The sequence below is a fragment of the Agelaius tricolor genome, unplaced genomic scaffold (assembly GCF_023055355.1).
Source record: "Agelaius tricolor isolate 1412-34295 unplaced genomic scaffold, bAgeTri1.0.p SCAF_11, whole genome shotgun sequence".
Taxonomy (NCBI): Eukaryota; Metazoa; Chordata; class Aves; order Passeriformes; family Icteridae; genus Agelaius; species Agelaius tricolor.
In genome coordinates, this window is record NW_027269271.1 from 25,063,955 (window position 1) to 25,090,371 (window position 26,417).

Genomic DNA, 26,417 nt, shown 5'->3' on the forward strand with positions numbered 1-26,417 from the left:
AAGACTTGCTGTATGGTTTTTTTTTTTTCCCTGGAGAGAAACCCAAACTCATGAAAGGAATTTGGTTTGTACCATATAGTGTCTGGTGACAGGGTAGAAATCTTAAAGCAGGTGTTCATTATTTGTGTTTAATAAAGCTTTGGTTGTGCTTTTGTAGCATGGCAGGAGAATTAGGTCTCCTAACATTTGATTCAGTGTGAAGAAAGATAGAATAAAATCTCTAATATCACGTAAAGAGAAGCTTGTGAAGACTGATTTAGATTACATTTGCCCAATATAAAGGGTTAGAACAAGCCTGAATTTGACCCATTGAACTTTAGACCATTGCACTATCTCTGTCAATTTACCTGTTAGACAGTGAGTTTCAACCCTTTCATACCACTACAATTTTTTTTAGAGAATAGCAGATCCCTGGATAAAAATTCCCATTCGACAGTCAGCTTTTTACCCCTCCTACTGTGCCATGGGTATGTTAGAAGTAATTTTCCCCTCTGAACACTGTAGCTGACCAAGGGCTGAAGAACCCCACTCTGCAGTGGATGTGAGGAGACAGGGATTACCTAGGGAGCAATATGTGCATGTAGAAGGGCTGAGCTCGCTCCCAAGGGATGCCTCTTTCCCCATCCTCAGTTTAGAAAGTGAATAGGTTAATGTGAGTGGTCCTGTTTAAGGTCTGAAATGAAGTAAAAGGAATCTGTGCTGTTTCCTCTGCTGGCAGACTTTTTATGACATGGAGATACAGAGTCAAGGAATGAAACACCAGAATATATACTGGTTTTATCAAAATGTACACTTCCATGCTCTCTAGAAATGTTGAGTGTAGTTTTATTGGTGGAAATAGATTTCATTATAGCAGCTAATAATGGAACTATTTTCCATTACATAACTGTTCACGTTCCTGGAGATTTTCAAACGAGTAAGGCGTATTTAGGAGGAAAAAAAAAAAAAGCCCTAGTTAGTAATTTATCTAGTAATGTTTGAGGGAATAATTAAAAAACCTGAATTGGGTATAAGAAACATATCCTCCATCCTTGTAAATATGTTCATCATGGAGTGTCATACTTTGTGGGCCACTGCTGTGTGCTCACCACTCATTTTCAAGAGCCTTCTTCAATGTACGGGTCATGAAACCTTTTACCCTCTGGCCCTTGTTTGTGGGGTCGGTGGAGTAGTGTTCACTTACACCCCCGTTCAGGAGCTGCCACGGTTTGCCACGGGAGCTGCTGAACCGATTTCAGAATGAAACACGGCTGCACTCCTTGCCAAACCTCTTTCTTTCACGGCTTAGGAGTGTGCTGTTCCTTCTGTTCCCCCTCTCCGGCGGGACGCGGGGGCGGCACGAACAGGGGCCGAAGTTTGGGGAGATGCTCGCAGGGCCGAGCTCGGGCTGAACCAGGGCAGGAACATCCCCGCGCCTCCATGGCAGGGCCGAGCTCGGGGTGAACCAGGGCAGGAACATCCCTGCGCCTCCATGGCAGGGCCGAGCACGGGCTGAACCAGGGCAGGAACATCCCCGCGCCTCCATGGCAGGGCCGAGCTCGGGCTGAACCCGGGCAGGAACATCCCTGCGCCTCCATGGCAGGGCCGAGCTCGGGCTGAACCCGGGCAGGAACATCCCTGCGCCTCCATGGCAGGGCCGAGGTCGGGGTGAACCAGGGCAGGAACATCCCGCGCCTTCATGGCAGGGCTGAGCTCGGGCTGAGCCAGAGCAGGAACATCCCCGCGCCTCCATGGCAGGGCCGAGCGCGGGGTGAACCCGGGCAGGAACATCCCCGATCCTCCATGGCAGGGCCGAGCTCGGGCTGAACCCGGGCAGGAACATCCCCGATCCTCCATGGCAGGGCCGAGCGCGGGGTGAACCCGGGCAGGAACATCCCCGCGCCTCCATGGCAGGGCCGAGCGCGGGGTGAACCAGGGCAGGAACATCCCCGCGCCTCCGTGGCAGGGCTGAGCACGGGCTGAACCCGGGCAGGAACATCCCCGATCCTCCATGGCAGGGCCGAGCTCGGGGTGAACCCGGGCAGGAACATCCCCGCGCCTCCATGGCAGGGCTGAGCGCGGGGTGAACCCGGGCAGGAACATCCCTGCTGCTCTATGGCAGGGCCGAGCACGGGGTGAACCAGGGCAGGAATATCCCCGCGCCTCCATGGCAGGGCCGAGCTTGGGGTGAACCAGGGCAGGAACATCCCCGCGCCTCCATGGCAGGGCCGAGCTCGGGCTGAACCAGGGCAGGAACATCCTCGCTCCTCCATGGCCGGCCAGGCCCTGCTGGGCTCTCCGCTCCCTCCCTCCCCCGGCCGCGGCTCTCGGGGCCGGGCCGCCCCGCTCCAATCTCCGTCCGCCGTGTTGGTGACGCGCTCGGCGGGGCCGCGGCCGGGGGGTCCTGCCCTTCCCGCCCCTTCCCGCCCCGCTGGAGGCGGCGCTGCCGGGGCCCGGCGGGCGGGCGGCCAGCCCCGCTCCTCCGCCGCGCTCGGAGCACCGCGGGATGGCCGGTGTGAGTACGGGGGGCCGCGGGTCGGGGCTGCGGGTGTCCCTCGGGGCAGCCCCGGGCGGGCAGCGAGCCCCTGCCCTTGGCGGCCGAGCGGCGCTGGCGCTGCCCCGCCCGGGGACGGAGCGGGAGCGGGCACGGAGCGCCCGGGTGGCTCCGGGAGCAGCGAGAGGCGCCCGGTGCCCGCAGGGAGGCTCTGTCCGTGTGCCCGCAGGGAGGCTCTGTCCGCATGGTCTGACACGCCTTGGCTTGAGGAGCCTTTGAACAAACGGCGCTTGGTGCGCTTGGTGTTGTTGTTTCGCTTTCCTTTTCCTTCGCACAGAACAGCCGAACGGGTTCTTTGGGGGATTATTGGCTCAGCGGGATGGCGGGGTCTGAGTGCCGCGGCAGAGATTATTTTCTGTAAAGGCATTTTCTTAGGCTCTTAGTTTCGCTAACTAAACACGTGGTTGACAGTCACTTAAAACCTTTAGGCAGCTGGTTTTGCCCAAAATGTTGTATCTTTTCAGAGTCTTTTTTTCGTATTTCCATGCTGCTCTTCAGTCTGCCTGTGCTGGTATAGGAGTGTTCAAGTTTGAAAGTCAGACTTAAAGCTGACTTCACTGTACCAAAAACTCATCTGAGCTGTGAGGAACTGTACCAAACCCCAGGGGGTTCGTGTGCTGTGTGAACCAAATCGGGAAGGATTACGAGTTAATGCGAGGTGGAGAGGTGAAGTGGTGTCTTTGTGTTCTCTAGTCTGATTAATCTTGCTGGTTTTATTTTTGCCTAAATGTTCTGCTGTGCTGTCCTTCACTATTTATAATGGAAGTGTTTTTGAAACACAGAATGAAACACACTTCTGCCCCCCTCCCCCAAGCCTAAAGTGAGCTACAGGCAAGGAACTCAGTCATAAATACATAGAATGTATAAGGGGACCCAAACTGTCCTTGAGGGCTGACAATTAGTTATGTTGTATCCACAGGGAACAATGATAGGGAGGAAACATTTCAGATATACTTGAAGCCTGATTTGTTTGAATTTTGAAACTGAAATGTGCTGTGTTTTCGTATGCACTTGTATTAAGCTGTTGCTAAAAATACACATAGTAGTTCTAGTATTAGCTTTGTCTGTGGAAAAGTCATTGAACAGATGGTGTGACACTACTGGAAATGCCATTCTGAACCCCGCAGAGTTTTTCCCCTTATGCCCCCAAATTGTTACTCTTGTGGCATTACAGGGCTGTGGCTTTGCAGTGGCAGCACAGCACTTGCCTCATACCCACAGCACTTAAAGTGCCTGGGGTGAAGGCATGTTGTGGCTAAAGTTTCATGTTTGTGTGGGGAGAGAAGTTATCTCATGTTTTCTTCAGTTCCCCAGCAGCAGTCAACCTGTGCAAGTCTTCTGTCAAGCAGCAGTCCCATTCAGACAGGACATGCTTCTCACTGTCCTGCTTTCCTTGCTGCCTGTCAGGTACACCCTGGCAGCACCCTAGAGCTACAGGTGCTTTTGGGCACTGGAATTTGGCTCTGCAATTGTCTCGTGAGTTATAATGGATAGCTCATGTCTTTTAGTAACACAGTAACTTCCTTATTTGATCAACACTAATTTACTTCAGCCTCTAAGTGGCCTCTGTAGAGACAAATGAACTGAAATCATGAAGGTGAGCAATTTCTAACCACCATTAAAGTGAAAGGAATTAAGTGAAAATTAATTGCTTTGTAGGTTGATAATTCCATGATTTAAACAAGATGTTTACTTCCTAAGTAGCAAATGATAAGAAAACTTGATTCTAATAAGTGAGTCTATGCTGGCTGTTGAGAAGAGTAGATTCAATGGCTGAAACACTGACTGACCCCATGGCTTCACCAAAATGTAGGAGTTGGTGCTGCTTCTGGGAGCAGTCCTGTCTCACTTCTCCTAGCAAAAGGGAAGAGGCAGTGTGGCAAGAAGGGTGGAATTTGGAATTTAAAATTGCTTTTCTTGCTGCTCTCTCTGCATTTATTTTTAACCCTGATTAGTTTCCACATTGAGTTGTTTATGTGACAAGGTAAATGTTTATGCTGACTCAAAATAAAGAGCAGAGTGAAGGCTAAAGTGAACAGCAGGGGAGCTGATTTGTTTCCTCTTCATTTATGCTGGTGCAAAGTGTTTGTGAAGTGTTGATAGTAGCAGTTCACCTAGTACCACATTAACCAGGATTTTTTTCTGACCTTTCTAAAGTTGCGAGCAACAGCACGAGGTAGAGTAAAACTTCCTTGTGTGTTAACTATATTACACCTAAATATATTGTGTGTTATTAACTGGCTTTTCAGTGCTGCTCCTTTTGTGAGTCAAGAGTTCTTGCATAAAGCTAAAACCAGGCTCTTTTAGATTAAGAGTATATCCAGTGTAGATGTTTTACAAGTACTAGAGGGAGGGCATAGGGTTGGCAGCCATGCTGCCCTTTCCACATTTTGCTAATGAAATAATCAGATAGTGCCTGAATACCCTAGAACATGTGCATTATCTGCACTGATGATAGGTTATAAAGGTAAAGAAATGGGACTCTAAGATACTTGGTATTTGTGAGGTTTCAGAATTGTAACTTATGCTTTAAAGAGAGAATTTTACATCACTGTGTAAATGTTTCTGTCTTCTGAACTTTCTGTTCTCCTTGAAGATCTGATACTATCTACAGGTACACAGTCTTTGCTAAGCATTTTGTGTTTTGCAAAGTAGAACCTTTTTTTTTTGGTTTTTTTTTTCCTAAGAGTTGCAATATTCTGTTTGGAAGGGTCATATGCTTTCCACAACTTATATATTTTTTTTCAAACACATTCTGAGCTTCAAATATTGCATAAAAATCTAGCAGAAGAAAAAAATAGAGTTATTTTTGCCACAAAAGTGCCCTTGTTTAGTGGCTTACAAGTTCATTTCTTGTTTTTCTTCAGTTTTCTATCAGTGGTCCTTACAGGCAATGTCCAGCTCATCAAAATCAAGCATGTAGGCAGGGGATGTGTTTCTGATGGGATATTGTGGATGAAAGGAAAACATTCTTATTCACTTCTTCAAACTAACTTACACAGGAATTTTTTGTTGGATTTGGAATCCTAATTAGATGAAGAATGTAGAAGTGTCTTCAAAAAGATAAGAAATTCCACTCTGTACAGCTCTCTGCCTTCCTCCCCCAGGAAAGCTGTTATTGTAATGCTTTTATTTGAGAAATATAGTTGAATTTTTCTGGTATGCTTCTTCTAAGGACCATGCAATCTTTTCATCCCATCTGAGTTTGAAAGAACTGGTTTAAATTAGGCTGAATTACTTCTCAGCATGGACAAGTTTTGAATACAAATGCATTAGAGATATGTGTGACTTGTAATTTGGAGGACAAGGAAACAACACGAAGCTCCCTTGGTGCTGGCAGTTCTGTAGTGAAAATAAGGCTCATAATATGTATTTTTAATTAGGTTATGTTTTGTTGTTGCCCTCCTGTTTACCTCCTCCAACAAAATGGGTTGTGTATGAAGGGAATAATTTTGCAGGACTGTTAGCATGCAAATTATTTACTCAACTCGAGAGCAGCATGGAAAACCTTTCCTAGGCAAACCATCCTGTGTGGTCACTCCACATCACTGGGGATCACAGAGATGAGGGAAAGAATGCTATGGTACCTTTTTCTCTTTTATCAGTATGGTTTGAGTATCAGGATATTTGTTCCCTCTTGGTGGGGAGCAGTCAGACATCAAATTACTTGTTTTGACACCAAACTTCTTGGTTTGGAAGATTGTGGTCAGACTAAAATTTTTTAAATGACTCCCTTCTGCAGCTGTTTAATCTGTTAATTCTTTTAAACTTACATGAACACAGAGTCTTTATTTGAGGTTAATAAAGTGTATTTACAAATAGATGTAGTTACTCAATGGAAAAACAAGTTATACTACTTCAGATAGGTCCTGACAGTAAGAGTTCAGTGTATTTCTGAAGATCAGTAATAGTCTGGATTCCTGTTCTTTGAAGATACTTATTTAGAATCACAGGATGACTTCAGCTGGAGAAGACCTCTGGAAATCACTGTTCCAAGCACCTTCTCACTGAAGGCAAACTTGTGCTTTAGATCAGGTTGTCAAAGGTCAAATCCAGTTGAGTTTGGAGCTCTGCCCTCCAAGGGTGGAGGTTCAACAATATCTGCAGGCAGCCTGTTTTGTCAGCCTGTGAATAGGTGAGCAGTGTGTTTTACAAGTTCCTCATAGAAATGTGATTGCTCCTTGAGATGTGCAGATTCCTAATGTCCAAGCTTACCAGGCTGTTAAATGCCATTCTAGTGACTCTGCTCACCTGTTTCTTTTGAAGCCTCATTTCCTTCATGGCAGGCTAGGAGAGAAAGGGTCCCTATTTTACCTCTACTGTGGCTTTGAGAAACCAGAAGATCAAGAAATAAGCATTTCTTATGCAAATGTGCACTTTGTGTATCTCCTCTTCCTAAATTACTGCTGGGTTTGAAATGCTGATTGATTTTGTTTGCTATTTATCCAGACTGTTTTTTCTATGCTCTTTTCAGCTTTTCCAAGTCTCTTTTGGTTTTCAATTCTAAAACTATGGGAGAACTTAAATTAGTAACCTAATCTCATATAAGACAGGCTAATAAATTTGCTGAGAAGATTATCAAATTTCATCTCAACTTCCCAAGAGCAAACTAGTAAGGTGCTGCAGCTTTAAGTACCTGTGCTTTGCAAAATTATTCTCATGTTTCATCTCTGTTAAGTTCAGCTTGACACTTTACCTGGTTTTATGGCTTCCTTTTTACATTGTTTAAAGTTTTAATTTTCTAATAGAACTTCTTAGGTTACAATTTTCACTCTGTGTTTTGTGTGGGTGTCTGCTCAGTTGTAACACTGAATGTTTTGATCAGCTTTTCCCTTAGTTCTAAGAGCCTGAAATTTAGAATGACATTTTATCTTAAGCCACCACTAAAATATCAGATAGTTATATGTTCATAGTCATAGAGTGAGGACTAAAGTAAAAATCAGCATTTTGATGCAGCATACAGATAACATGCACAGTAAAACCATATTTCTCTGTATAGTATCTTCAGAAATTTCCTGTATGTGGTTTGGTAAATGAAACCTGACCTCCAGAATTTTTAACTGAGCTTGCAGGACCATTTGCTGAACTAAAGAGTTTTGCTGGTAGCTGTACAGACAATTCCATTTTCAACAAGGAAATTGAATACTAATTTCACATCATTTCAGATGTAGTTTCAGTGTAATTTAAGCTAGTTTGAGGGAGAGTCAGAAGTTGCTGGGTTGAGAGCACTCTCCCTTCTGCCTATTAGTTGTTTTAATAACTTGTGAAACTCAGTGCTTTTTGAATTTTTTTTGTCACAGTCAAAATGTTTTGTTTTGTGGTGTTTTTTCCCTCATCTTCTCCTCCCTCCTCCTTGTTTCACAGCACTATTTCTAAATTTGACTGGTGTTGGCTGTCTAATACAGGTGAAGTATCTTTTTTGATTACAGACCCAGCTGTATGGAGAGATGGACTCCTGTAGAGCTGTTGTCAAGATCTGCACATCCATCTGTAGCAAATGAATAAAGAATAATATTTGCTACAGTCACTAGCTGGGTTTATGTTTTAGGCTGTGTGTGATGCTGTGCAAGTCATTCACTAGTGCACAAAAATGTTCACACCTCTAAAGAGCCATCAATAAAACTCTTAATATGATGGCCCAGTGTCATACAAAAATAAGAGAAATTGTGTGTTCTGACAGAGCCAACAATGCCAAAGAAAATGTTACCCTCATTTGGAACTTTACAAATGCACAGTGCCTCTCTTCCTCCATGTGGGATGTTTTTCTGGTTGATCTTTACATGCTCAGACTCTTGAGATGCTCAGCACTTCAAACAGCACTTGATGGTTTCAGCAGAGATTGAAGTTGTCCTGTTTGAGATCAGTGTGAAAATACTGAGGCTGGTAGCAAAGTTGTCACTGCTGTGATGTCCTCAGGATTATCTTATTTTACAGCTGGTGTTTGCTTCTTTATCCTTCATGGGTTTTCTCTCCTATATATGTTTATCCTACAGTGTACAATTTTTTCCAACTTCAATATTTGTTTCTCAGTTCCATTTACATTAAAGATATTATATAAATAAACCTTTAATATGTTTACATAGCATATGTGCATGAAGGCAGAAGTCATCAAGAATCCTCTAATTAAAGATGTGGTATCCCAGTGGGAATTTGTTTGGGTTTTTAAATCAATGATGTATCTCAGTTTAGAGATAGAGATGATGTTATATACAGAAGTGTGTTCTGAGTGTTATATTATTGGGAGAAACAAGTTTCCAAGCAAGAAAATATAAAAGTGATCATTCTCACTGCACTGATTCATTGTCCTTGGTGCTGTGTGTGCAACTAAGTGTCAAAATTCAGATACAGTGACAAAGATGCAAATCATTTTAGCTGTAAAGGAACTAGGGCGACCAGCACTAATGATTTTGAACTTTTCAGATCAAAGGTATTTAAGAAAAGATTTAGCAGTTCTTAGCTAGGAGCTGTGAGTTGAGCAGTACTGTGTGAAGTGTGAAAAGTGCAGTTATCCCATTGGGTGTGATTTGGGCTTCCCTAGCTGAAGTGGGAGGCTATGGAATCACAAGACAGTCTTCAGAAAAATGTGAATTCTCCTTTATATTTTATAAAGAAACTTTAATCAGTGTAATTTAAGAGGATTTGTTCAATCATCAGTAATGAAATACTCTGGTGTGTGATGATTATAGCCCCTCTGAAAATGTGGAGCAATTTACTGCTGCTGATTTAGCTGCAGAGAGAAGCCAAATGTGTTCAGCTGTGTGCCTGTGCTTGCACGTGGCAGGATGAGAGGCAAGGCAGCATTTTCTCAGTCAGATGGCAGGCAAAACCATATTGCTGTTGTACTTTTTTCTCCTCTGAGACACTAATTAAATATTTTATTTTTGTTTGTTTGTTTATTTCTAGGGTGTGGATTCAGGGTTTGTTCCCAGCGTTCATGATTTTGACAAGAAACTTACTGAGGCTGATGCTTACTTACAGATCTTGATAGACCAGTTGAAGGTATGGTAACTAAATGCTGCATTTATTGTGCTGGGGGTCTGTTTGTCAGGCTGGGTTCCAAGGCCAGGTTGAAAGGAAGCTCAACAGAGAGAGTCACTCAAGATGAAAATGCCTTTCTCTTAGGATTGTTAAAAATTAGAATATGTCAAGCATATTTAAATAAAATGGTTTACAGTGGCTGAAAGATTCTGTTTTCTATACAACTTCTATGGAAATGGCAAGGTTAAATGTGCTAAAACATAATTAAATTATTGTGTTGCTCATAGCATTTTAGATCTATCTTGAGAAGGTGTTGTCAAGTGGTGTGTAACTACAGTTACAGATAGTTTCATAGTTTCAGACTTTGTTGCAGTGCTGGTGGATAATCCATGCTTTGTCCTTGAGTGAAAGCATTCTGGAGGAGTGTTGTACAATACAGCTCTTTTAAACTTTGTGTTTTAAGAATAGATGGGACTGCAAGGAACAATGAGGTCGTATCTCTCAGTACTCACCTAATTGAGAAAAACAATTTTGCTGCTGCTTAGGACACCTTTTTTCCCATGACTCAGCTGATTAAAATTGCTGTTAAATTGCTTCAGTTCTGCTGGGTTGGATTTTTTTCCCCTGATATAATGTGCAAGCATTGCATGTGGGATATTCAGCAAAAATTCACTTGGAGGGTAGGGTGGAGAGGGGGATGAGCACAGCAACAAAAACGAAGGTAGGCAGAAGAGATGCAAACAAAATTCAGAGTTGCCCTGCAAAGACTTGATCAGGAGCTGTCTTTTCTGCCACTCTGGAGCCATCACTTCACTGACAGAAGGTATTTAAATCTTTACACCTTCTAATTGTTATTTTAGGCCAGCTGGGGGGAGGGGGATAGAAATTAATTAATAATGAAAGATGAGTCAGTTTGAGGATGGACAGAGACCAAGATCACAGTCTATTTTTAGAACTAGAAATCAGCCCTCAAGGGAAAGGGAACACACGAGTAGGTCTGAGGCAGCAGTTGAGTGGAGAGCTGCAGCTCACTTCCTAAAAATTACATCCTCTTCAAGCTGCAAGGGTGGATGTCATGAACTTTCAGCATTACCCATGGTCTTTTCTCTTCCTTGAGCAGCTTCCTGGTTGTGTGTGCACCTTAGAGTGCCCTCAGAGGCCTTTGGTAACGCTTTCAGCTCAGCCTGTGTTAAATGCACGTGCAGGCTTTTCAGTGAGCGCTTGTTTCACTTTGCTTTGTTGCATCTCATATCCCACTTTTAAGAAAATAAGCATAAATTAATGCTAGGAAGTCTTATCTTCCCCAGAAAATGTGCTTACATGATTTGGATCGTGTACCTGAATCAAGGCACCTGGAAGGGTTGGTGAGAGTTCAAGCTCTTCTGGTTAAAGGTTTTTGCTGAAATAGAAGAAAGGCAGCTGGAGGTGTTCTGATGAGCTCAGTTATGTTCCTTATGTTCCTTTTTCTTCAAATCATGGTAGAATTGTCAGGCTTAGCTGTGGGATCTCTTGCAGGATGGGATGATGTGAGAAATTAGTTAAAAATCTCTTCTATCACAAATGCTGTAAAGAAATACTAGGCCAAAACTGCTTTGGATCCTAATACCAGGGTTGTGTGACTTTATCCTGATTAAATGTTTTTGGTTTTGAAATGTCAGTGTTTCTGTCTGATTTTATGTGGAAAAATAACTTTCAGTATTCTCACAAGTATCTCTTTCTTTCAGCTCTTTGATGAAAAACTCCAGAACTGCAAAGATGATGAACAGAGAAAAGCAAGTACATTTTGTCTTAAAAATTGTTTATCAGGTGGTGTTGTGCATCAGTTTGCTGTAGTAAAAATGCTAAGTACACATTTATTGGGTTGTCAAAATCACTTCAAGCAATTAGAGTAAGTTACAACAGTTTGTTGTGACTAAGTTTGCAAAAAAAATAATTTAGTAATAATGGGAGTCATAACATTAAAAAAGGTTTCAGTCTGTCAGAAGTAATTGCTCCTCTGCTATCCCATATGTTGAAATGCTTCCAACAGTGTTGAAAGCATTTTAACTTAAATTTGCTATTTTTTAGTCTTTAACAAGGATGAGTATTAAATGTTGGTAGGAATTACAAAGCTATTCCAAAGGCAAAAAAATAATACTCCTAATCATGTATTTCACACAATCAATCTGCATCCTGTGTAGGTCTGTGACTCATTGGGAGCCTGAGAATACCACAATTGATTCACTGGAATGAGGGTGTCAGCAATGTAGTAGTGGGGAGCACAGCTCTTTAAGCCAGGGTGTAATTTGTTAAATGGTTTGTGTTCATTGCACCCCTCCTGTTCCATGCCAAAGTCAGCTCTGTCAGCTCAAGCACTGTGTAAGAAAGGCTGGCACATTCCTTTGGTGCTGTGGGTTTGGCATCAAGTGTCATGCTGGTTTCATATATTAATTTGTGTGTGTGGAGGAGGGGTTTAACAATTCCTTGTGAAGGGTTGGTTACAGAGCACTTGCTTCTCTTCAGCAATTTTGATATCATGAAGTAGTGGTGTGTTTCATCCTTGTTCTCTCCCTCAATGTCTCTTGTGGAAAACAAGCTGTGTTCTCCTGGTGTTTGGTTCCTGTTTTGAAAACTCTTTGATGTTTTCTGTGTTTAGTTTTACTTCTTTATAATGGTTGTGACCTTTCAAGTGTTATTCATCTCACCTGATGTGTTAGGTGGTGTCTTGGGGAGCTCTTTTTCATGTACAGGCTTTTAAAAGAACTTTGAAGTACCTCTCTGTCAGTGTGTTTAATCTGTAGACAAGTGACCACAAGAGTCACTAAGGACTAAGGATTTTGTATTTCTCCTTCAGTGTGTTTTACTGGGAAGAGTTGTCCTTCAATTCTGACCTCCCTCCAGATGCTGCTTTGCAGATCAGGCAGTACTTTCTTGTCTCCTAATCCCTAGAGACTTCCCACATGTTGTGCTGACTTCTTTATTTGTCTGTGCAAGGTATCTGTGGCACAGATGGATTCACTTCATGGAGAAAGGAGGAGGCTCATTTCAAAGAGGTTGGCATCCTCTGGTTTTAAATCTTGATGAGGATTGCTATTACTACAGATTCCATTTATTCTCTATTAAAAATGAAGAACATTTGACAAAGCATTCTTTTGTCTCTGCCTGTACTGAGAGGTTTTTTGATACAGTATTTGGCATTTTCCCTGTTTGTTTATGGAAGCATGGTTCAGCTGTCAGATTATGAGTGGAGTGTAATCTGCAGGGTGCTTCCATCAAACCCGTAGTTCTTTCCTCCAAGGAAACAACTTTTGGATATTTGAGTTTTAAGTGCTTCCCAAGCAGCTGAGTGCTGTTCTGCAACTGTTCATGGCCAGGGATTTCAAACCTGAGCTGTTGTTTTTGCAAGTTCACAGAGCATTGTCTGAGCTGGCTTTTAGTTACAGAATATTTGGTTTTCTGGAGATGGTGACACAGGTTATAGGTGTTCTGACAAGCCTCAAGATCTCCTGGATATCTTCCTTCTGAGATGTGAATTTGGATGAAGACAGTGCAGATGTAGGCCTGATGAAAATGCAGGGATTTTCATGCATTCCCTGTGCTATTCTGGCAGAAGTGCAGGGCCTGGGGGATCATGCACAAGCAGCAGTGCTCCAGTTCTGCTGAATCTCCTGCGGGGTACAACGTTTGTGTCTGATGGCAGAGGAGGGGAAGGAGGAGGGGGTGTGATCTGATCTGAGGGTGCTGGTGGTTCAAGGTGGAGACAAGACAGGACCTTGCTTTCTTACAGTGTTTCCAATATTACTGCTGAGAACTCCAGCACAGCTTTTCTCTTCAGTTTGGTGGAGTTATCTTGACCACACATCAGGGAGAAGAAAACTGGAGCACTCTAAGGCACCAGAATAGCAAAGAGGTGCATGTTTGCAGGCTGGAACAAAGCTGACATTTCTTAACAGGATTTGGGAGGCAAGTGCAGCCTGTTTAAGCTGTTTGGTTCAAAACAAGTGCTTTTTGTGAAGGAAATCCAAGGCTGAGCACACAGATTTGGGTTGCTCCTTACAGATTTCAACCATGAGTCAGCTCCCACTCTGTGCTCTGCTGCCTCTCTGGGTGAGCTGATCCCTCTGTAGTCACATGATGGTTGAGTGAGGCAAAAATCATGTTAGATGAGGAAAAATTGGCTTTCTCAGTGATTTCCTAAAAAATCAGATGTCAAGGAGATGCAGTGAGCAGCAAGTGGAGGGAGTAGTTTCAGCAGCAGCCTGCAGTTTGATTAGATTAAATATAGCAAATTGTGTTCTGCAATTGTAAATCTGCATTCTGCAGATGTAGATCTGCAGGAAATTGATGTGTCAGATGAAAATATGTGTATTCATTACTGAAACCAGGGGAACTGTCTTCCTAAAATTTTATCTTCATCATTTTTCACAGACTAGGGATGATGACAAGAGAAAACTGTGATAGATGTTAGTAGTAAATGTTTGGGGTTTTGTTTCTGTTTTTTTTATTGGTAACGTGTTTTATCTTCAAAATACTTGCTTATGGTTTTCCTTACAGTTTTGTCTAAGTTATCAAAGTTCCATGTGCTGTGTTCTTGCAAGGTGGTCATTGAGCACAAATGTGAAAAATACTGGATCAGTGCAACCTGTCACTGCTTAATTTGGCCAGCTCACAAAGAATTCATTTCCAAAGAGGAAAAAACTGTGGTTCTATGATTTGCTGAAAGGCCTTAGAAATCTGCTTGTCTTGAGGATTTTTCCCTTTCAGTCTTCCATGTGATCTTTGATAAAATTACCCTTTTGTCTGTACCTCTGTGTAAGAACAACAATGTCTCAGAGAACTGTTTGGAAAATTACACATGGGTGGGGAGAAACCAACTTCACTAAATTGCATCACATGGCCTGAGGTCACTTTCTTATTTTCAGCAAAGGTGATGTCACTGAAGGGACTGAGATCTCAGTTTATTTGGTGTGTAAATACTCTATAACAAGTGGAGGAAAAAATGAGTAAAGAATGATCAAAGCTGCTGATGGCTGCCTGCAGTTGGCTGTACAGCCTTGAGACTGCATCATCTCCTTCAGCTGCATCATCTTTCATCCAACAAGATTTGGGTACTTGGGTGCATTGCCTATTCTATTTTGGGGCTAAAAGGCTCAAGACTTCTATGCTGTCATATTTAAAATGCTTTTTTGGATATGTGCTGATAAAGTTTAGACTGGAAGTCTCGTTGAGACGTGAAAAACAAACAAAAACAAAGCCAAGGGATTTTTAGCTGTTGGCATGTTTCTCTGCTAGCAGCAGGAGTAAATATAACTTCATGGTATAACATCCCTCATATGATATATCCTAGATAAACATGATCCAGGGTTTCCAGTTTTTAGTAGGAAGGGCTGAATCTGGGTTCTGTTTGGCCACCTCTTGCCATTTAATCCTGAAGAAAATATACAGCATCCCTTGAGTAATATCTAGAGCATAAGAAATGTATCTAGAGCATAACTGAGAATTTCCCCCCAGGAATTGCCTGAGAGGCTGTCACTGCATTTGTTTTCTTTTTAATCCACAAATTGGGACTGTTCATTTCTGTGGATTTTTATAGCTGCATGTTCTGTTCTTATGCTTCAGGCTTCTCCTTGCAATGCCTGGTGCAGGGAAAGGATCCTTTACACACTTGGATTATTCAACAGTCAAGAAGATTGTGACTCAAGTCACATGAGACACTCAAATTAATCAAAACAAAGAGCTCCTGTAATTGCATTAGTGGAGGTTCAGTGCTGAGCCCAGTTTAGTGATTTTGCCTCCTGCAGACAGAGCCAAGGACATCAACAGGAAGCATCTGCTGCTGCCCCAGGTCACACTGCTGTGGAACAGGGCATGCAGATGCCTTCTGCATGCCTGAGGTGCAGTTCCACACAGGAAACCTTGATGGACCAGTGTTTCTAGATAAAATTCAGCAGGCACATTTCCAGATGCACTTTCACTGGAGGCGTAGGAAGAGCAGGAACACGTGTGCACTGCTATTTTCTGTGATTTGTTTCAAGCTGTGCTTAACTGCAAATGTTTCTTGTGCTTGAATGATGGTCACTTGGTGTAATAGTGTTGAAATGTGCCACCATTCAGTGCACTTTATAAGGATACAAAATGAATTTAGAATCTTCGTGCTGCATTTCATTTTTGTTGATGTTATGCAAAAAGGAAGTATAGCTTTTAATGGGTAAATGTCACTGTTAAGAAATTCTTAACCTTGTCATCTTTAAGCTTGAATTATCAGTTTGACTTCAGTCTTGTCTTGCAAATTGTCTATATATGGAAATAGTCTTTAACATGTTGGTTTAGGGCTTTTTTCCCTCCTCCAATTTAAAATTAAAATATTGTGTTTATACAGTATCTAGGTCAAACCAGATGCTGGGAATTCTGTCTTTAATCACGCTGTTTTGATTTTTCTTTTACAGAAAATTGAAGGTCTCAAAGAAACAACCAGTGTAAGTTTCTTTAATTTTTGTAACTCTCATATATTGATTCTGAAATTCGCCTTATTTTCTTTGGGAAGTTTTTAAAACCTTTTTACAGAAAAATGAGAATCCATATTAGGTCCAACATTGTGATGGCAGAGACAACCTGGTTCTGGTGCTGTGTTCAGGTTTCTGTCCAGCAATCATGGAGTAGTTGAGGTTGGAGGGGTCTCTGCAGGTCTGTGGTCCCACCCTGTGCTCAGAGCACCCTCAGCTGGACCTGGTTGCTCAGGACCAAATCTGGTTTGGGTTTTGAGTAACTCCAAGGCTGGAGGCTTTACAGCTTCCCTGCACAATCTGTTCCAGTGTTTTATCATCCATAAAAGAATAAAAGGTGTTTTATTCTGTTTAAGGTGCTTTTCCTGTATTTCTGGTTGTGGCCATTGCTTGTCACTGGGCCCCAGTGAGAAGAGTCCTGCCCTGCCCTCTCCTGCCTTCCCAGTCAGATATTGATCCCCCTTGAAAAGGCCTCCCTGAGCCTTTTCCTCTGCAGATTCAACAAGCCCAGCTCTCTGAGCCCCTCTTCCCTGATACTTTACCTGCCTGCAGCCCTCTGGGGGTTTGGAGCTGACCTCCACTTCACCCTGACTGCCTGGCTTTATGCTCTCTGTGGCTTTGGAAACTTCACTTTTCTGCTGCTGTGCTTTTGTCTCTTGAAAAAAAAATGGGGAAGGGAAAGCAGGAGTTCAACAGAACTGAGTGTCCATTTAATTCACACCCAATATTGTATGCGACCAATAAATACAAAATAATGAGGGATAGTAACACAATTTTTTTGTGATATTTTTCTTTTCCTAGAGCATGGTAGAATCAATAAAACACTGCATTGTGTTGCTACAGATTGCTAAAGTAAGTACACTGTAAACTATTCTGAATTTTAGTGATACAGCATTAATCTAATTGAAACCTAAAAGTGCCTTCTAAATGATCCAGGAACAAGAAAACAATTATAAGTTGATTTCTGCTTTTATTTTAATGAAGTTTCTGAAATACTGAGTTCCACAGCAGACAGTCCTACTAATGCCCATGGTAACAGTCACATTGGCTTGAGTTTTCTTTCAGATAAACTTCCTTTGCAGAGTTTGCTACTGGACTAAAGAAGAACTTAGACAAATGTCAGGTTGACAGAACAGGAACTTAACAAAACCCTTCCTTCTGCTTCATTTAAGAGTGTGGCTAACAAATAAAAAGGGGAGAAGGATGATGGAAATAGTGAAACTGGTTTGGCAAGGTCTGTCACAGGTCTGAAGTTCATCAGGATGTTGGAACTTCTTGAAGTTAGAATTGTTTCATTTGAGAATGCAGTGTGGATAATGCACTTATGCTTTTCACCTGCATGTTTCATTGGATTTTAAAATCTGGGGAGTTCTGGATTTACTATTTGTCAGATTCTGCCCTTACAGGTTTAACATTCTTTATTTAGTATATGTGAATTATGAACTGCTGATCTGTATCTTGTGACCAAAGTGGAGGGAGGTGATATTTTGCAAAGAAATAAAGATATTTTCAGAATTTCAGGCTGATCTACTCAGAACACATTCTGATTTATCCAGATACAGGTGTGGGCTCCTCGATTGTTTTTTTTCCCTGTAATTCTGGATCAACTATTTTTTTGTGGCTTTGGAAATGCAAGACTGCTGTTAGTGTTCATTTTAGATGCCAGATATGTTGTACAAAATTCTGGGTGCAATGAAAGTTGAAGTATTTAGACTCTTACAGGATCCAAAGTCATTCACTGAAAGGATCAGTGTATGTTTTGTGAAATTCAATTTTCATATCTATTACTTAAGAATCTGTGAAGAGACTGTTTGTTAATTAACAGGTTTGTACAAAACCAAAACTTGTTACAAGCACTAGGGTTGAAACATTGAAATAGTTTTGTGCCACATGAATTTGGAGCTAGGACAGTTTTTATTTACCATGCAGTGAAGCTACTTCAATCCTTCACTGTAGTGCCAACAAGAAAAGCCTTTCAGTATTTAATTTGCTGTTATTTAGTCCTGGGTATATTTAGAGGTGTTTTAGCACAGTGAAGTCAGCAGGCAATACTGACAATGTCGTTTTTTAGGGATTTGATGGAGTCAGTTGTAGATAGGTTAGATGGTAATATGCTGATTTTCTTATCTAGATGTGATTTGCTGTATTGAGGAAGCTGTTGGACAAACTGCAAGGAATTACTAGCTCATTTTTTCTTAATTACTGTATAAATGTATTTAGTAGTTCATATTTTCACAGGGGTTTAATTCCTATGAAATTTTACTCTTTTTCAAAATCTCTGCTATGTAATTAGCAAATGTGAAATTGCAGAGTTATAATCTGCTTTTCAGGCTGTTGATCAGAGCTGGTAACTGGGTTATCTTTCTTGTTTCTGGTGAATATCAAATCCTGCTCTGAGTTCATTGGGAGTCAGACAAATGTGACCACCTGTGCTGATGCTAAAGCATATTTTGAAGTTCTTTAGGTGACTTACAGGTGATGGACAAAGCTGGGAGTGGCAGATGCAGTCCTTTAGGTCAGGTTCAGTACTTCACTGCTCCAGCTGCCATGGGAGTGTAAAGGCACGTGGAATTTGAGTCCCCCAAAGGTGCTGACAGTTGCTTTTTGTTGCACTAAATCAGACCTTGAAGTCCTTCTTTCAGTACCACTAAATATTAACCAGTGTAAACAGGTCAGTTTATCCACCAAGGAGTGGGGGTTTATTGTTTTGGTTATTTGCTAAACCAAATCTGAAGCTCTTTTGGAGCTGTTGAAGACAAGGTGGGTTAAAGGGGTGCCTTATGCACAGCTAATTGCAAGATGTTGATCCACATATAGTGAAAAAAAATTTCCCAGTACTTTAATAACCTCTTTCCTGCTTCATTTCTTCACCTTCTTTGTCTCTCAGGCAACTGTACTTTTTAACTGCAGGGAATTCTGTCTTCCTTTCCCCCACACCTTTTCCATTAACTGTGTTAGCATCCTTGATTTCCTACTGCTGTGGAAAATTTATAATACAAAGGGGTTTGGAGTTTTTTTTTCCCCAGAGTTCTGCAAGTTGCTTGTGTATGATGCAATCTCTGTGTAAAAATGTGCTGGGCCTGGCTGTGGCTTTGTGCTCTCCATTAGAGACCTTTTAAGATTCTGCAGGGTTTTTTTCCCAAATCTGTAGGGCAGGTATGGCTGCTGACACTGCTGAAAGGAAATCATCTTAACACCACCCTGCACCCCATTTTTACTTCCTTTTACTTTACTTTACTTTACTTTTGCAGTGCCTTTCTCATTAGCAGACAGATTTGCCAATCTGTACCTTGATAGTGTTACCACTTCTCTCCATACTTAGAACTCTGTTTCCAACACATGACCATTTATTATGTTGATTATTTGGAATATTGAGGCAAATCTGGACTTTTGTTTGTTGGGGTTTTCTTTTGTTTCTTTTTTTAATTGTGTTCAGTTGTTCTGTTTCATGGAGTTTTACCTGTGTTAATATTTGGGCAGTTAAATTTTCATTAAACTTGCTGGTAAATAGTCTGTAATTACACCACTCATACTGAAGTGACTCATGGCATTTCCAAAATAATGAACTAAATACCAGCTAAGCAGGAATATGTCATAATACATTCATTGCTTATCAAAAAGCAGTCAAAATAAACAAAGTGGGAGCAAAATAATATACACAATAAAAAAAAGGTGGAGCATTTGGCCTGTGTTGTCCCCTTTGTGTGTGTGGCAGCTGAAGATGTCCAACCCTGCTGATGTGTGTGGTGTAAAAAACAAGAAATGTTCTGCCAGTGATGTGGTAAAACTCAGCATTAGAAATATATGTTATATATGTGTTATGAAGTACCTTTTATAATTTAGATATTTAGTTTTGCATCCTTCCCTTCTCTTTTCCACTCCATTTCTGGCAGTCTTGCCTGCCCAGTTTTGTGGAATTTCTGCCTTCCTTCCCTCACTGATGCTGCTCCTGGTGCATTACTGAGGTGGGAGAGCAAGCATCAGCCAGTGCTCCTGCAGCATCTTTGTGCTTTCTATCTTAGGTCTTAAGATTATGGACACAACATGGGGGTTTTTTTGTGTTGGGGAAAAAAATTATGTGTTTTGTAAATTTGCAACCCAGTGGAACTTTTTGTCCTTGGTGTTCTTTTTATCATGGAAAGCCAGACTTGAAAAATGTCAACTAGCAGAGATGAAATTTGTTCAGCCTGTTGCCAACTGTATAAGCTAAGGAAGGATGTATTAAGTATCAAAACATAAATATGTGCCAATTTTCTTTATACTTCTTACAGCTTTTTTTTTTTTCTTGTTCCTTTCAAATGTAACTGGAAATCCAGGGGAATACTCTGCAGACAGGTTTTGAGGTTCACACTGGATAAGGTTATGGGTTGATGTACTGACTGATATGAACTTGGCAGCAGAAGGGAAGAGGTTTGGCTTAGTGTTCAGTAGAATTTATGCTGGTGGTGTTCAGTGCTCAGACTGTGCTGGCTCAGCCTGGCATTAACTGGTCTGCTGCTCGTGCCATTCCCCTGAGGACAGATGTTTTTTACATTGCCTGCTCTTTCACTTATGCTTCTGGGCAAAAAAAAACAGAATCTGAGCTAGTGAATGATCTTAAAGCATTTTAAAATATAGTGGATGCCAAAAAACAAAAGCTGAAACCTTTCAACTTAAGCCTCTCCCTTTTTTGTGTGTTAATCACAGAAGCTGAGGACTTCATTTTTCAGGGACTTATAGGAGCTGCAGAGCATATTTAGGGGAGCTCCTAGGTATTTGGGGAGCACCCACATTATAAAGCAGACCTGCACTCTGCAGTACAGAAAGGATATTTTTAAGATGGTCTGCACTCATGTGGACAGGCCCTCAGAAAATGCTGATCCTCAGAGGTGCAGGGACTGTGAGTGGAATTGTGTCCTCCAAGTTCAGTTACTGTCTCACATGATGAGGAACATTTTATGGCTGGAAATGTGAACATTCCTGAGGGAAACTCACTGTTCTCACTTAGCACAGAACTGATAAGTCATGCAAGATTGTTATGTTGATATTTTTAACATTTTTTCCTTAAGGACCAAAATAATGAGGAGAAGCACGCAAATGGACTTATAGTAAGTTTAAATCTAATCTTTATCTCCTTTTAATTCTGCAGAACATGTGAACAGAGACCTGAATTTCCACTCACTTTGCAACATGCTTCTTCCTTTCTCTAATTTACTGCTTCCAGTGTCTTGTTAAAATTCCTGTTGAGTCCTTAGCTCCTGAGGTTGGCTAACCCTTGTCTTTAGAAGATAGAGTGGTCACTTTTGTGTGGAGTGTCTTGGGCAGCAGTGTTGTGACTGAACACTTAGATAAAAATCTGCCATGTGAACAGATGAAAGGGAAATTATGGCATAGAAATAGTTCTGTGTTCTGTCTGAAGTGTCTTTGTGTAGGAAATAGATCTGCTCTCCGTGTGCTTCCAGTAGTTTGTCTTTTCTACAGTGCTGCTCCTTTGATGCAGAGTTGTGTAATGTCTGTCTAAGCAATGTTTCTTCTTTAATAGAACTGCTGCATTTTTAATGTAACTTCTGTCATTTTTGGTTTTGGTCACACGTGGTTTCTCTTTCTTTGTTCTTTTTTTTTGTCACTTGAGTACATTTCAGATACTTTTAATAGGAGATTGGTTTCAGTAAAAATTCTAAAAATCCTGATGTGTTTTCATTAGAGCTGCCAGTGATTCCCAGGCCTTGGTTGTTTGTCCACTACAAACAGATTTAGCAGTTGGATTTTCTGGTGTGAACCTTGGACTAAAGATGCACATGCATATTTCACTTTTGTGCTTATCATAAATAAGGTGAATTATTATGTGCCCTGCAGATGGAACATAATTCAGATCTTGGTGGGAGGGAACAGCTTGTGTGATGTCCCTGGAAAGGAGAAGCTGTGCAGGAAGGCACTTCCACAGGCACAGTGACCTGCACATCTGGGCTGCAACTCAGAAACTGCATAGAGATATTGCAGCTTAGTCTGAATTTGATTAGCCACTGATCTCACTATCTGTAGGCTGGCCTGTACTGGGGAGGATGAAATATTTCTGTAAGGATATATTAACTGTGGGTCAGTGATTGTGAAGCCTAAAATTGTGTTGCTGGGGAGGTCAGCATCACCTCGGGCTAAAGGTCAGGATTTCACTTTAAACTTAGGCAGAAATACAATCATTGGCTGCTGCCATGGTGGGATGAGTCTTGTTTCTGTGTAATTGTTATTCAATTGTAATTAAACTCAGAGCAGGAAACTTTCAGGTCTGCCTTCAGCTGTTTCTAGCTCGTGAAGGCATCCCTCAAAATATCCAACATGAAACTCCAGCTCTTGGTGCAGTATGGAGAATTGTTTAAGGATGAGGTTACAGCCCTCAATACAAAATCAGAGTTACTTTGTTCTTTCTTTATCATACCAGTGCTCTGTATCATGTGGATTATTAGTTTCCCTAAAAAATAAAGGAGATGTGGGTAGCAACAGCATCCTGTGTATCATAGAGCCATCTTGGGTTTTAAATCTTAACTCTTAAGATGGGATCATCATTTTAAACTGTGAACTCTGTGGGACAGGGACCTTCTTGTGTTGAACACATGATTCCACAGGGAGGTGAAGTACTGGGTAAAGGACATTGCCTTTATGCTGGAATGCAGTGGAGTAATAGCACCTGTACTGGATTATTTGTATACTGAGTAGTAAAGCCAGTGGAACTTTAGAGTGCTACTTTTATGGATGTTTTTAATGGAGATTTTTTTTTAGTGATAAGCAGAGAATAATTGTTCTTTTTTTAGTTAAAGAAATCCTGTGCTATTAAAAAAAAATAATAGAACTTTTCACTGATTTTTAGAGTCATACAGTGTCCTGAGTTGAAAGGGATCCCCAGGGATCATAGTGCTCCAGCTCCTGGCTCTGCACAGGACAGCCCCAGGAACCACACCATGTGTCTGAGAGCATTGTCCCAACATTCAAATGTAGGATAAAGGTCTGAATTTCAGGTAACTGGGAAAGAAGGCAGGAAAGGAATGTGCCTTTAGTAGGAAAATGGGAAGAAGGTTAAAATGAGCCTGTTTCCCTCAGTCTGAATGCAAATAGAAATGAATGGACTAAAGGTAGAGGAGAACAGTTGTAGACACTTCTTTTAAATACTGGTGTAAAAAAGAGGATAGGGATGAACATACTGACTGAATTTCTGAGCAAACTGAGCAAAAATTTTCATAGTTCTGATAGATGAGGCATTTAAATTGCAAGGTGCTTGGAAGAGAGTTTATATGCCTTTTACTCAACAACCAAGAAGTTCAGCTGGTTGTGTGTAAACATAAATAACAAACAGTGCTTAGGTGATATTTTGGGTTAAAGACAGGGCAGTTCAGATTTCCAAGGGTCTTGATGCATAAAAGCCAAGGACATCAAGTGAAGTCAGTGACTTTTGGGAGCATTGAATGGACCTGGTGCTTCATTTTCCAAGTGGCCACCTTCAGAAATAGGTTGAGATGTCCTCTCCTGAGCTGCACTGAGCACTGTCAGCTTGCTTTGGGAAGAATTTTGCCAACAAAGCTGCTTCATGGCTCTAAGCTTGCTGATGATTCTTGTTTTGATTTATGGGTTGATCTGCAAAATGAATTTTTGAGATTTTTTTTTTTTAAATACTGATTACCTATTCTTATTTTGGCCAGATAATTTGCATCTAACTTTCCACTCTTTGCATGCATTATTAATTAATGGACATTGGGTGGCATACCAGAAGCAAGAACCTGAAATAGGAATTCTTTATAGGACGCTTCAAATCTGCATCAAATCCAATTTATTGTGCAGTCTCTGTAAAGAATCAAAATATTCCCACCTCAAAAGTATTTCTCATGTCCTCAACTGTCAATTTGTGTTTTACTTCCTCTCTCAGGAATTCACTCTCTTGCATTTGGGCATTTCTCATGCTCACAATGTTCTTGCTATCTATGCTTTATTTTGTTTTAATTGAGGGGAAAAAAAATAATGTGGTTTTCTTTTTCTTGCCTAGAGCACCATCAACCCCGTGGACGCCGTGTATCAGCCCAGCCCCTTGGAGCCATCAGGGATCAGCACCATGCCCTCCCAGGCTGTGACACTGCCAGGTAGGCTGGGGACAGCCCCTTCCAGCTGTGACACTGCCAGGTAGGCTGGGGACAGCCCCTTCCAGCTGTGACACTGCCAGCTGGGCTGGGGACAGCCCCTCCCAGGCTGTGACACTGCCAGATAGGCTGGGGACAGCCCCTTCCAGGCTGTGACACTGCCAGGTAGGCTGGGGACAGCCCCTTCCAGCTGTGACACTGCCAGGTGGGCTGGGGACAGCCACCCAGAGCAGTGACTGCACACTCAGCTCAGAGGGGCTGAACAGGAGCAGGAGGCACAGAGAATTCTCACCAGCCTGGTTCTGGGGATGAGCTGATTTGTTTTATTTACTCTCAGTTACTGGTTTGCATTTCTAACAGTCTTTTTAAAAAATGAAACTATAACTTTCAGAAAAGGCAAATGCTTTCTAGCTAAACAACTGCAGGTTTTTTTAGATGCCATCCTTGGTTAATAAAAAAAGGACCTAGGTATGGCTTTTGTAGAAAATGATTTGATTTTTGGAGGTGAGGTGAAATAATGTGGAATCTCCTTCTGAATTTTGGGGTTCACATGTCAAAATCTCCCCTAGAACCTGCTCAGCTGTGCAAGTCAGAGCAGAGACCCTCCTCTTTGCCAGTGGGACCTGTGGTAGCATCGCTGGGGAACCAGACTCCAACACCAAACAGTACAGGTACAGTTCTGGGTAACTTCTCTTGAAACACAAGAAACCCTGGAATTAGTCATTAAAACAACAATATTATTGGCCTGCATCTTGCTTTTGATCAACACCAATTGCAGTGTTTTGTTAAAACCAGTAATGCTGCTCTTTCTCCTCACCATATGTACACAATATGCACGAGTTTTACCAGCTTCCCTTTGTCTCCCCAGCATTGCAGTCCTGCAGTAACTGAGAAAACATGTCCCTTAAACTTTACTGGTGTTCTGTGCTCTTCATTTTCCTTGTGACTTTCCTTTTGTCAACTGTTAAACTCTTTATGAACCTGCCTAATTATTGCTTTTAATTTTGTACTTTCCTCTTCTGAGTTTATATCAGCCTTTATTGATTTGAACAATTCTTGTTTAAGTAGATTTTGAAAGAATTCATTTCTATTGTTTCTGTAATTTTTAATACTCCACAGGGAGTGGGCAGTCAGCACCTAGCAGCAGTCTCACCTCTCCAAGCCATGTCAACCTGTCTCCAAATACAGTCCCAGATTTTTCTTACTCAAGCAGTGAGGATGAGTTCTATGATGCTGATGAGTTCTACCAGAGCAGTTCTTCCCCAAAGAGATGCATGGAGTAAGTAGCTGCCAGTGTGCACTGTGTGCAGTCTGTATCTCCAAGGCCATGCCTTGTCTGCTTGCAGGAATTGCTTTAAAAAGGTGGGGGAGGTCAAAAAGCCACTTGGTGTAACAGAGTGAGATTACCCCTGCCCTCAGCCACAGACACAAATACAGAGGCAGTTTCTTCCTCTCCTCTTTCCCATTCCATCAGATGTGTGTTCACAAACTCTAACAAACCAAGCTTTGGAAGCCCCCAGCCCAGAGCTGTATTCTGAGTCCATGGTGCATTTCACAAGCATTTGCTGCAGCCCTTGCTAAGTGACCAATTCCTTCACACATTTGCTAAAAGATACTCTTTGAAGTTGGCACCCTTTTCCCAAAATCTCTATTTACTCTTCATTTTTTATTAATTGAAACATTAATTTTAAGAGATGCTACACATTGCAAAGAGGGATTAGTCAGATGTTTTCTGCCTTCATGAGTTATCTGAGGCTGCAGGCTGTCCCATTCCTTCAGCTGCAATCCATTCTGAGCTTTCTGTGAATTAGCATGCACCATGTGTCTTAATGTCTGCCACTGCACAATTATTGATGTCTATCACTAAATTCCCTGTCTGTGAATATCAAATGACAATAATTTGGTCTGAAATTACTTAATTTGAATTGTGAGAATTTATTAGTCTCTGTAGTTCTTCAGGGTCTGCTGCAGTCCTGACTCGGAGCAGCACAGGCAGCAGCCTGAAACGTCCAGATACCACAGAGTCCCTCAATTCTTCCATGTCTAATGGCACAAATGATGCTGGTAAGTGGCCTGTGTCAACTTTCAGTAAGGAGCTATTGATTGTTCATCTGTGTGTAAACTGGGTCAATAGATGCAGGGGTTTTGTTATATATGTGTGTGTATGTGTATGGCAAGGTACTTATGGGTTTATCTACTGTTTCTTTACTAATGGAAGATTGCTGAATGGTAGGATTTAAAATCTGTATTTTTTTTACATATATGCTAATGAAATCCAGTCTGGTTTTGAAGGTTTGGAGGAAAACAAAAGCCATTTATTTGGTC

The 26,417-nt window shown here is 41.7% G+C and overlaps 1 protein-coding gene across 6 annotated transcripts in view; it reads left to right on the plus strand.

Annotated features, from left to right (window-relative positions):
* The window catches only part of OSBPL9 (oxysterol binding protein like 9), a 57,827-nt gene that overhangs the window by 24,650 nt on the left and 6,760 nt on the right, over nucleotides 1-26,417 (plus strand). For 4 of the 6 annotated variants that reach the window (XR_011680644.1, XM_071436717.1, XM_071436718.1 and 1 more), the window contains 9 exons: nucleotides 9,437-9,532; nucleotides 11,236-11,283; nucleotides 15,937-15,966; nucleotides 16,795-16,845; nucleotides 21,042-21,080; nucleotides 24,002-24,095; nucleotides 24,662-24,763; nucleotides 25,212-25,371; nucleotides 26,044-26,156. Coding sequence is in view for 5 of the 6 variants with exons in the window: in XM_071436717.1 (XP_071292818.1) it covers nucleotides 9,437-9,532; nucleotides 11,236-11,283; nucleotides 15,937-15,966; nucleotides 16,795-16,845; nucleotides 21,042-21,080; nucleotides 24,002-24,095; nucleotides 24,662-24,763; nucleotides 25,212-25,371; nucleotides 26,044-26,156 (733 nt within the window). In the remaining variant the exon portion in view is untranslated. Of the gene's footprint in view, nucleotides 1-2,379; nucleotides 2,495-9,436; nucleotides 9,533-11,235; nucleotides 11,284-15,936; nucleotides 15,967-16,794; nucleotides 16,846-21,041; nucleotides 21,081-24,001; nucleotides 24,096-24,661; nucleotides 24,764-25,211; nucleotides 25,372-26,043; nucleotides 26,157-26,417 lie in introns of those variants that run through there. The other 2 variants (XM_071436722.1, XM_071436719.1) reach the window with 2 other exon arrangements.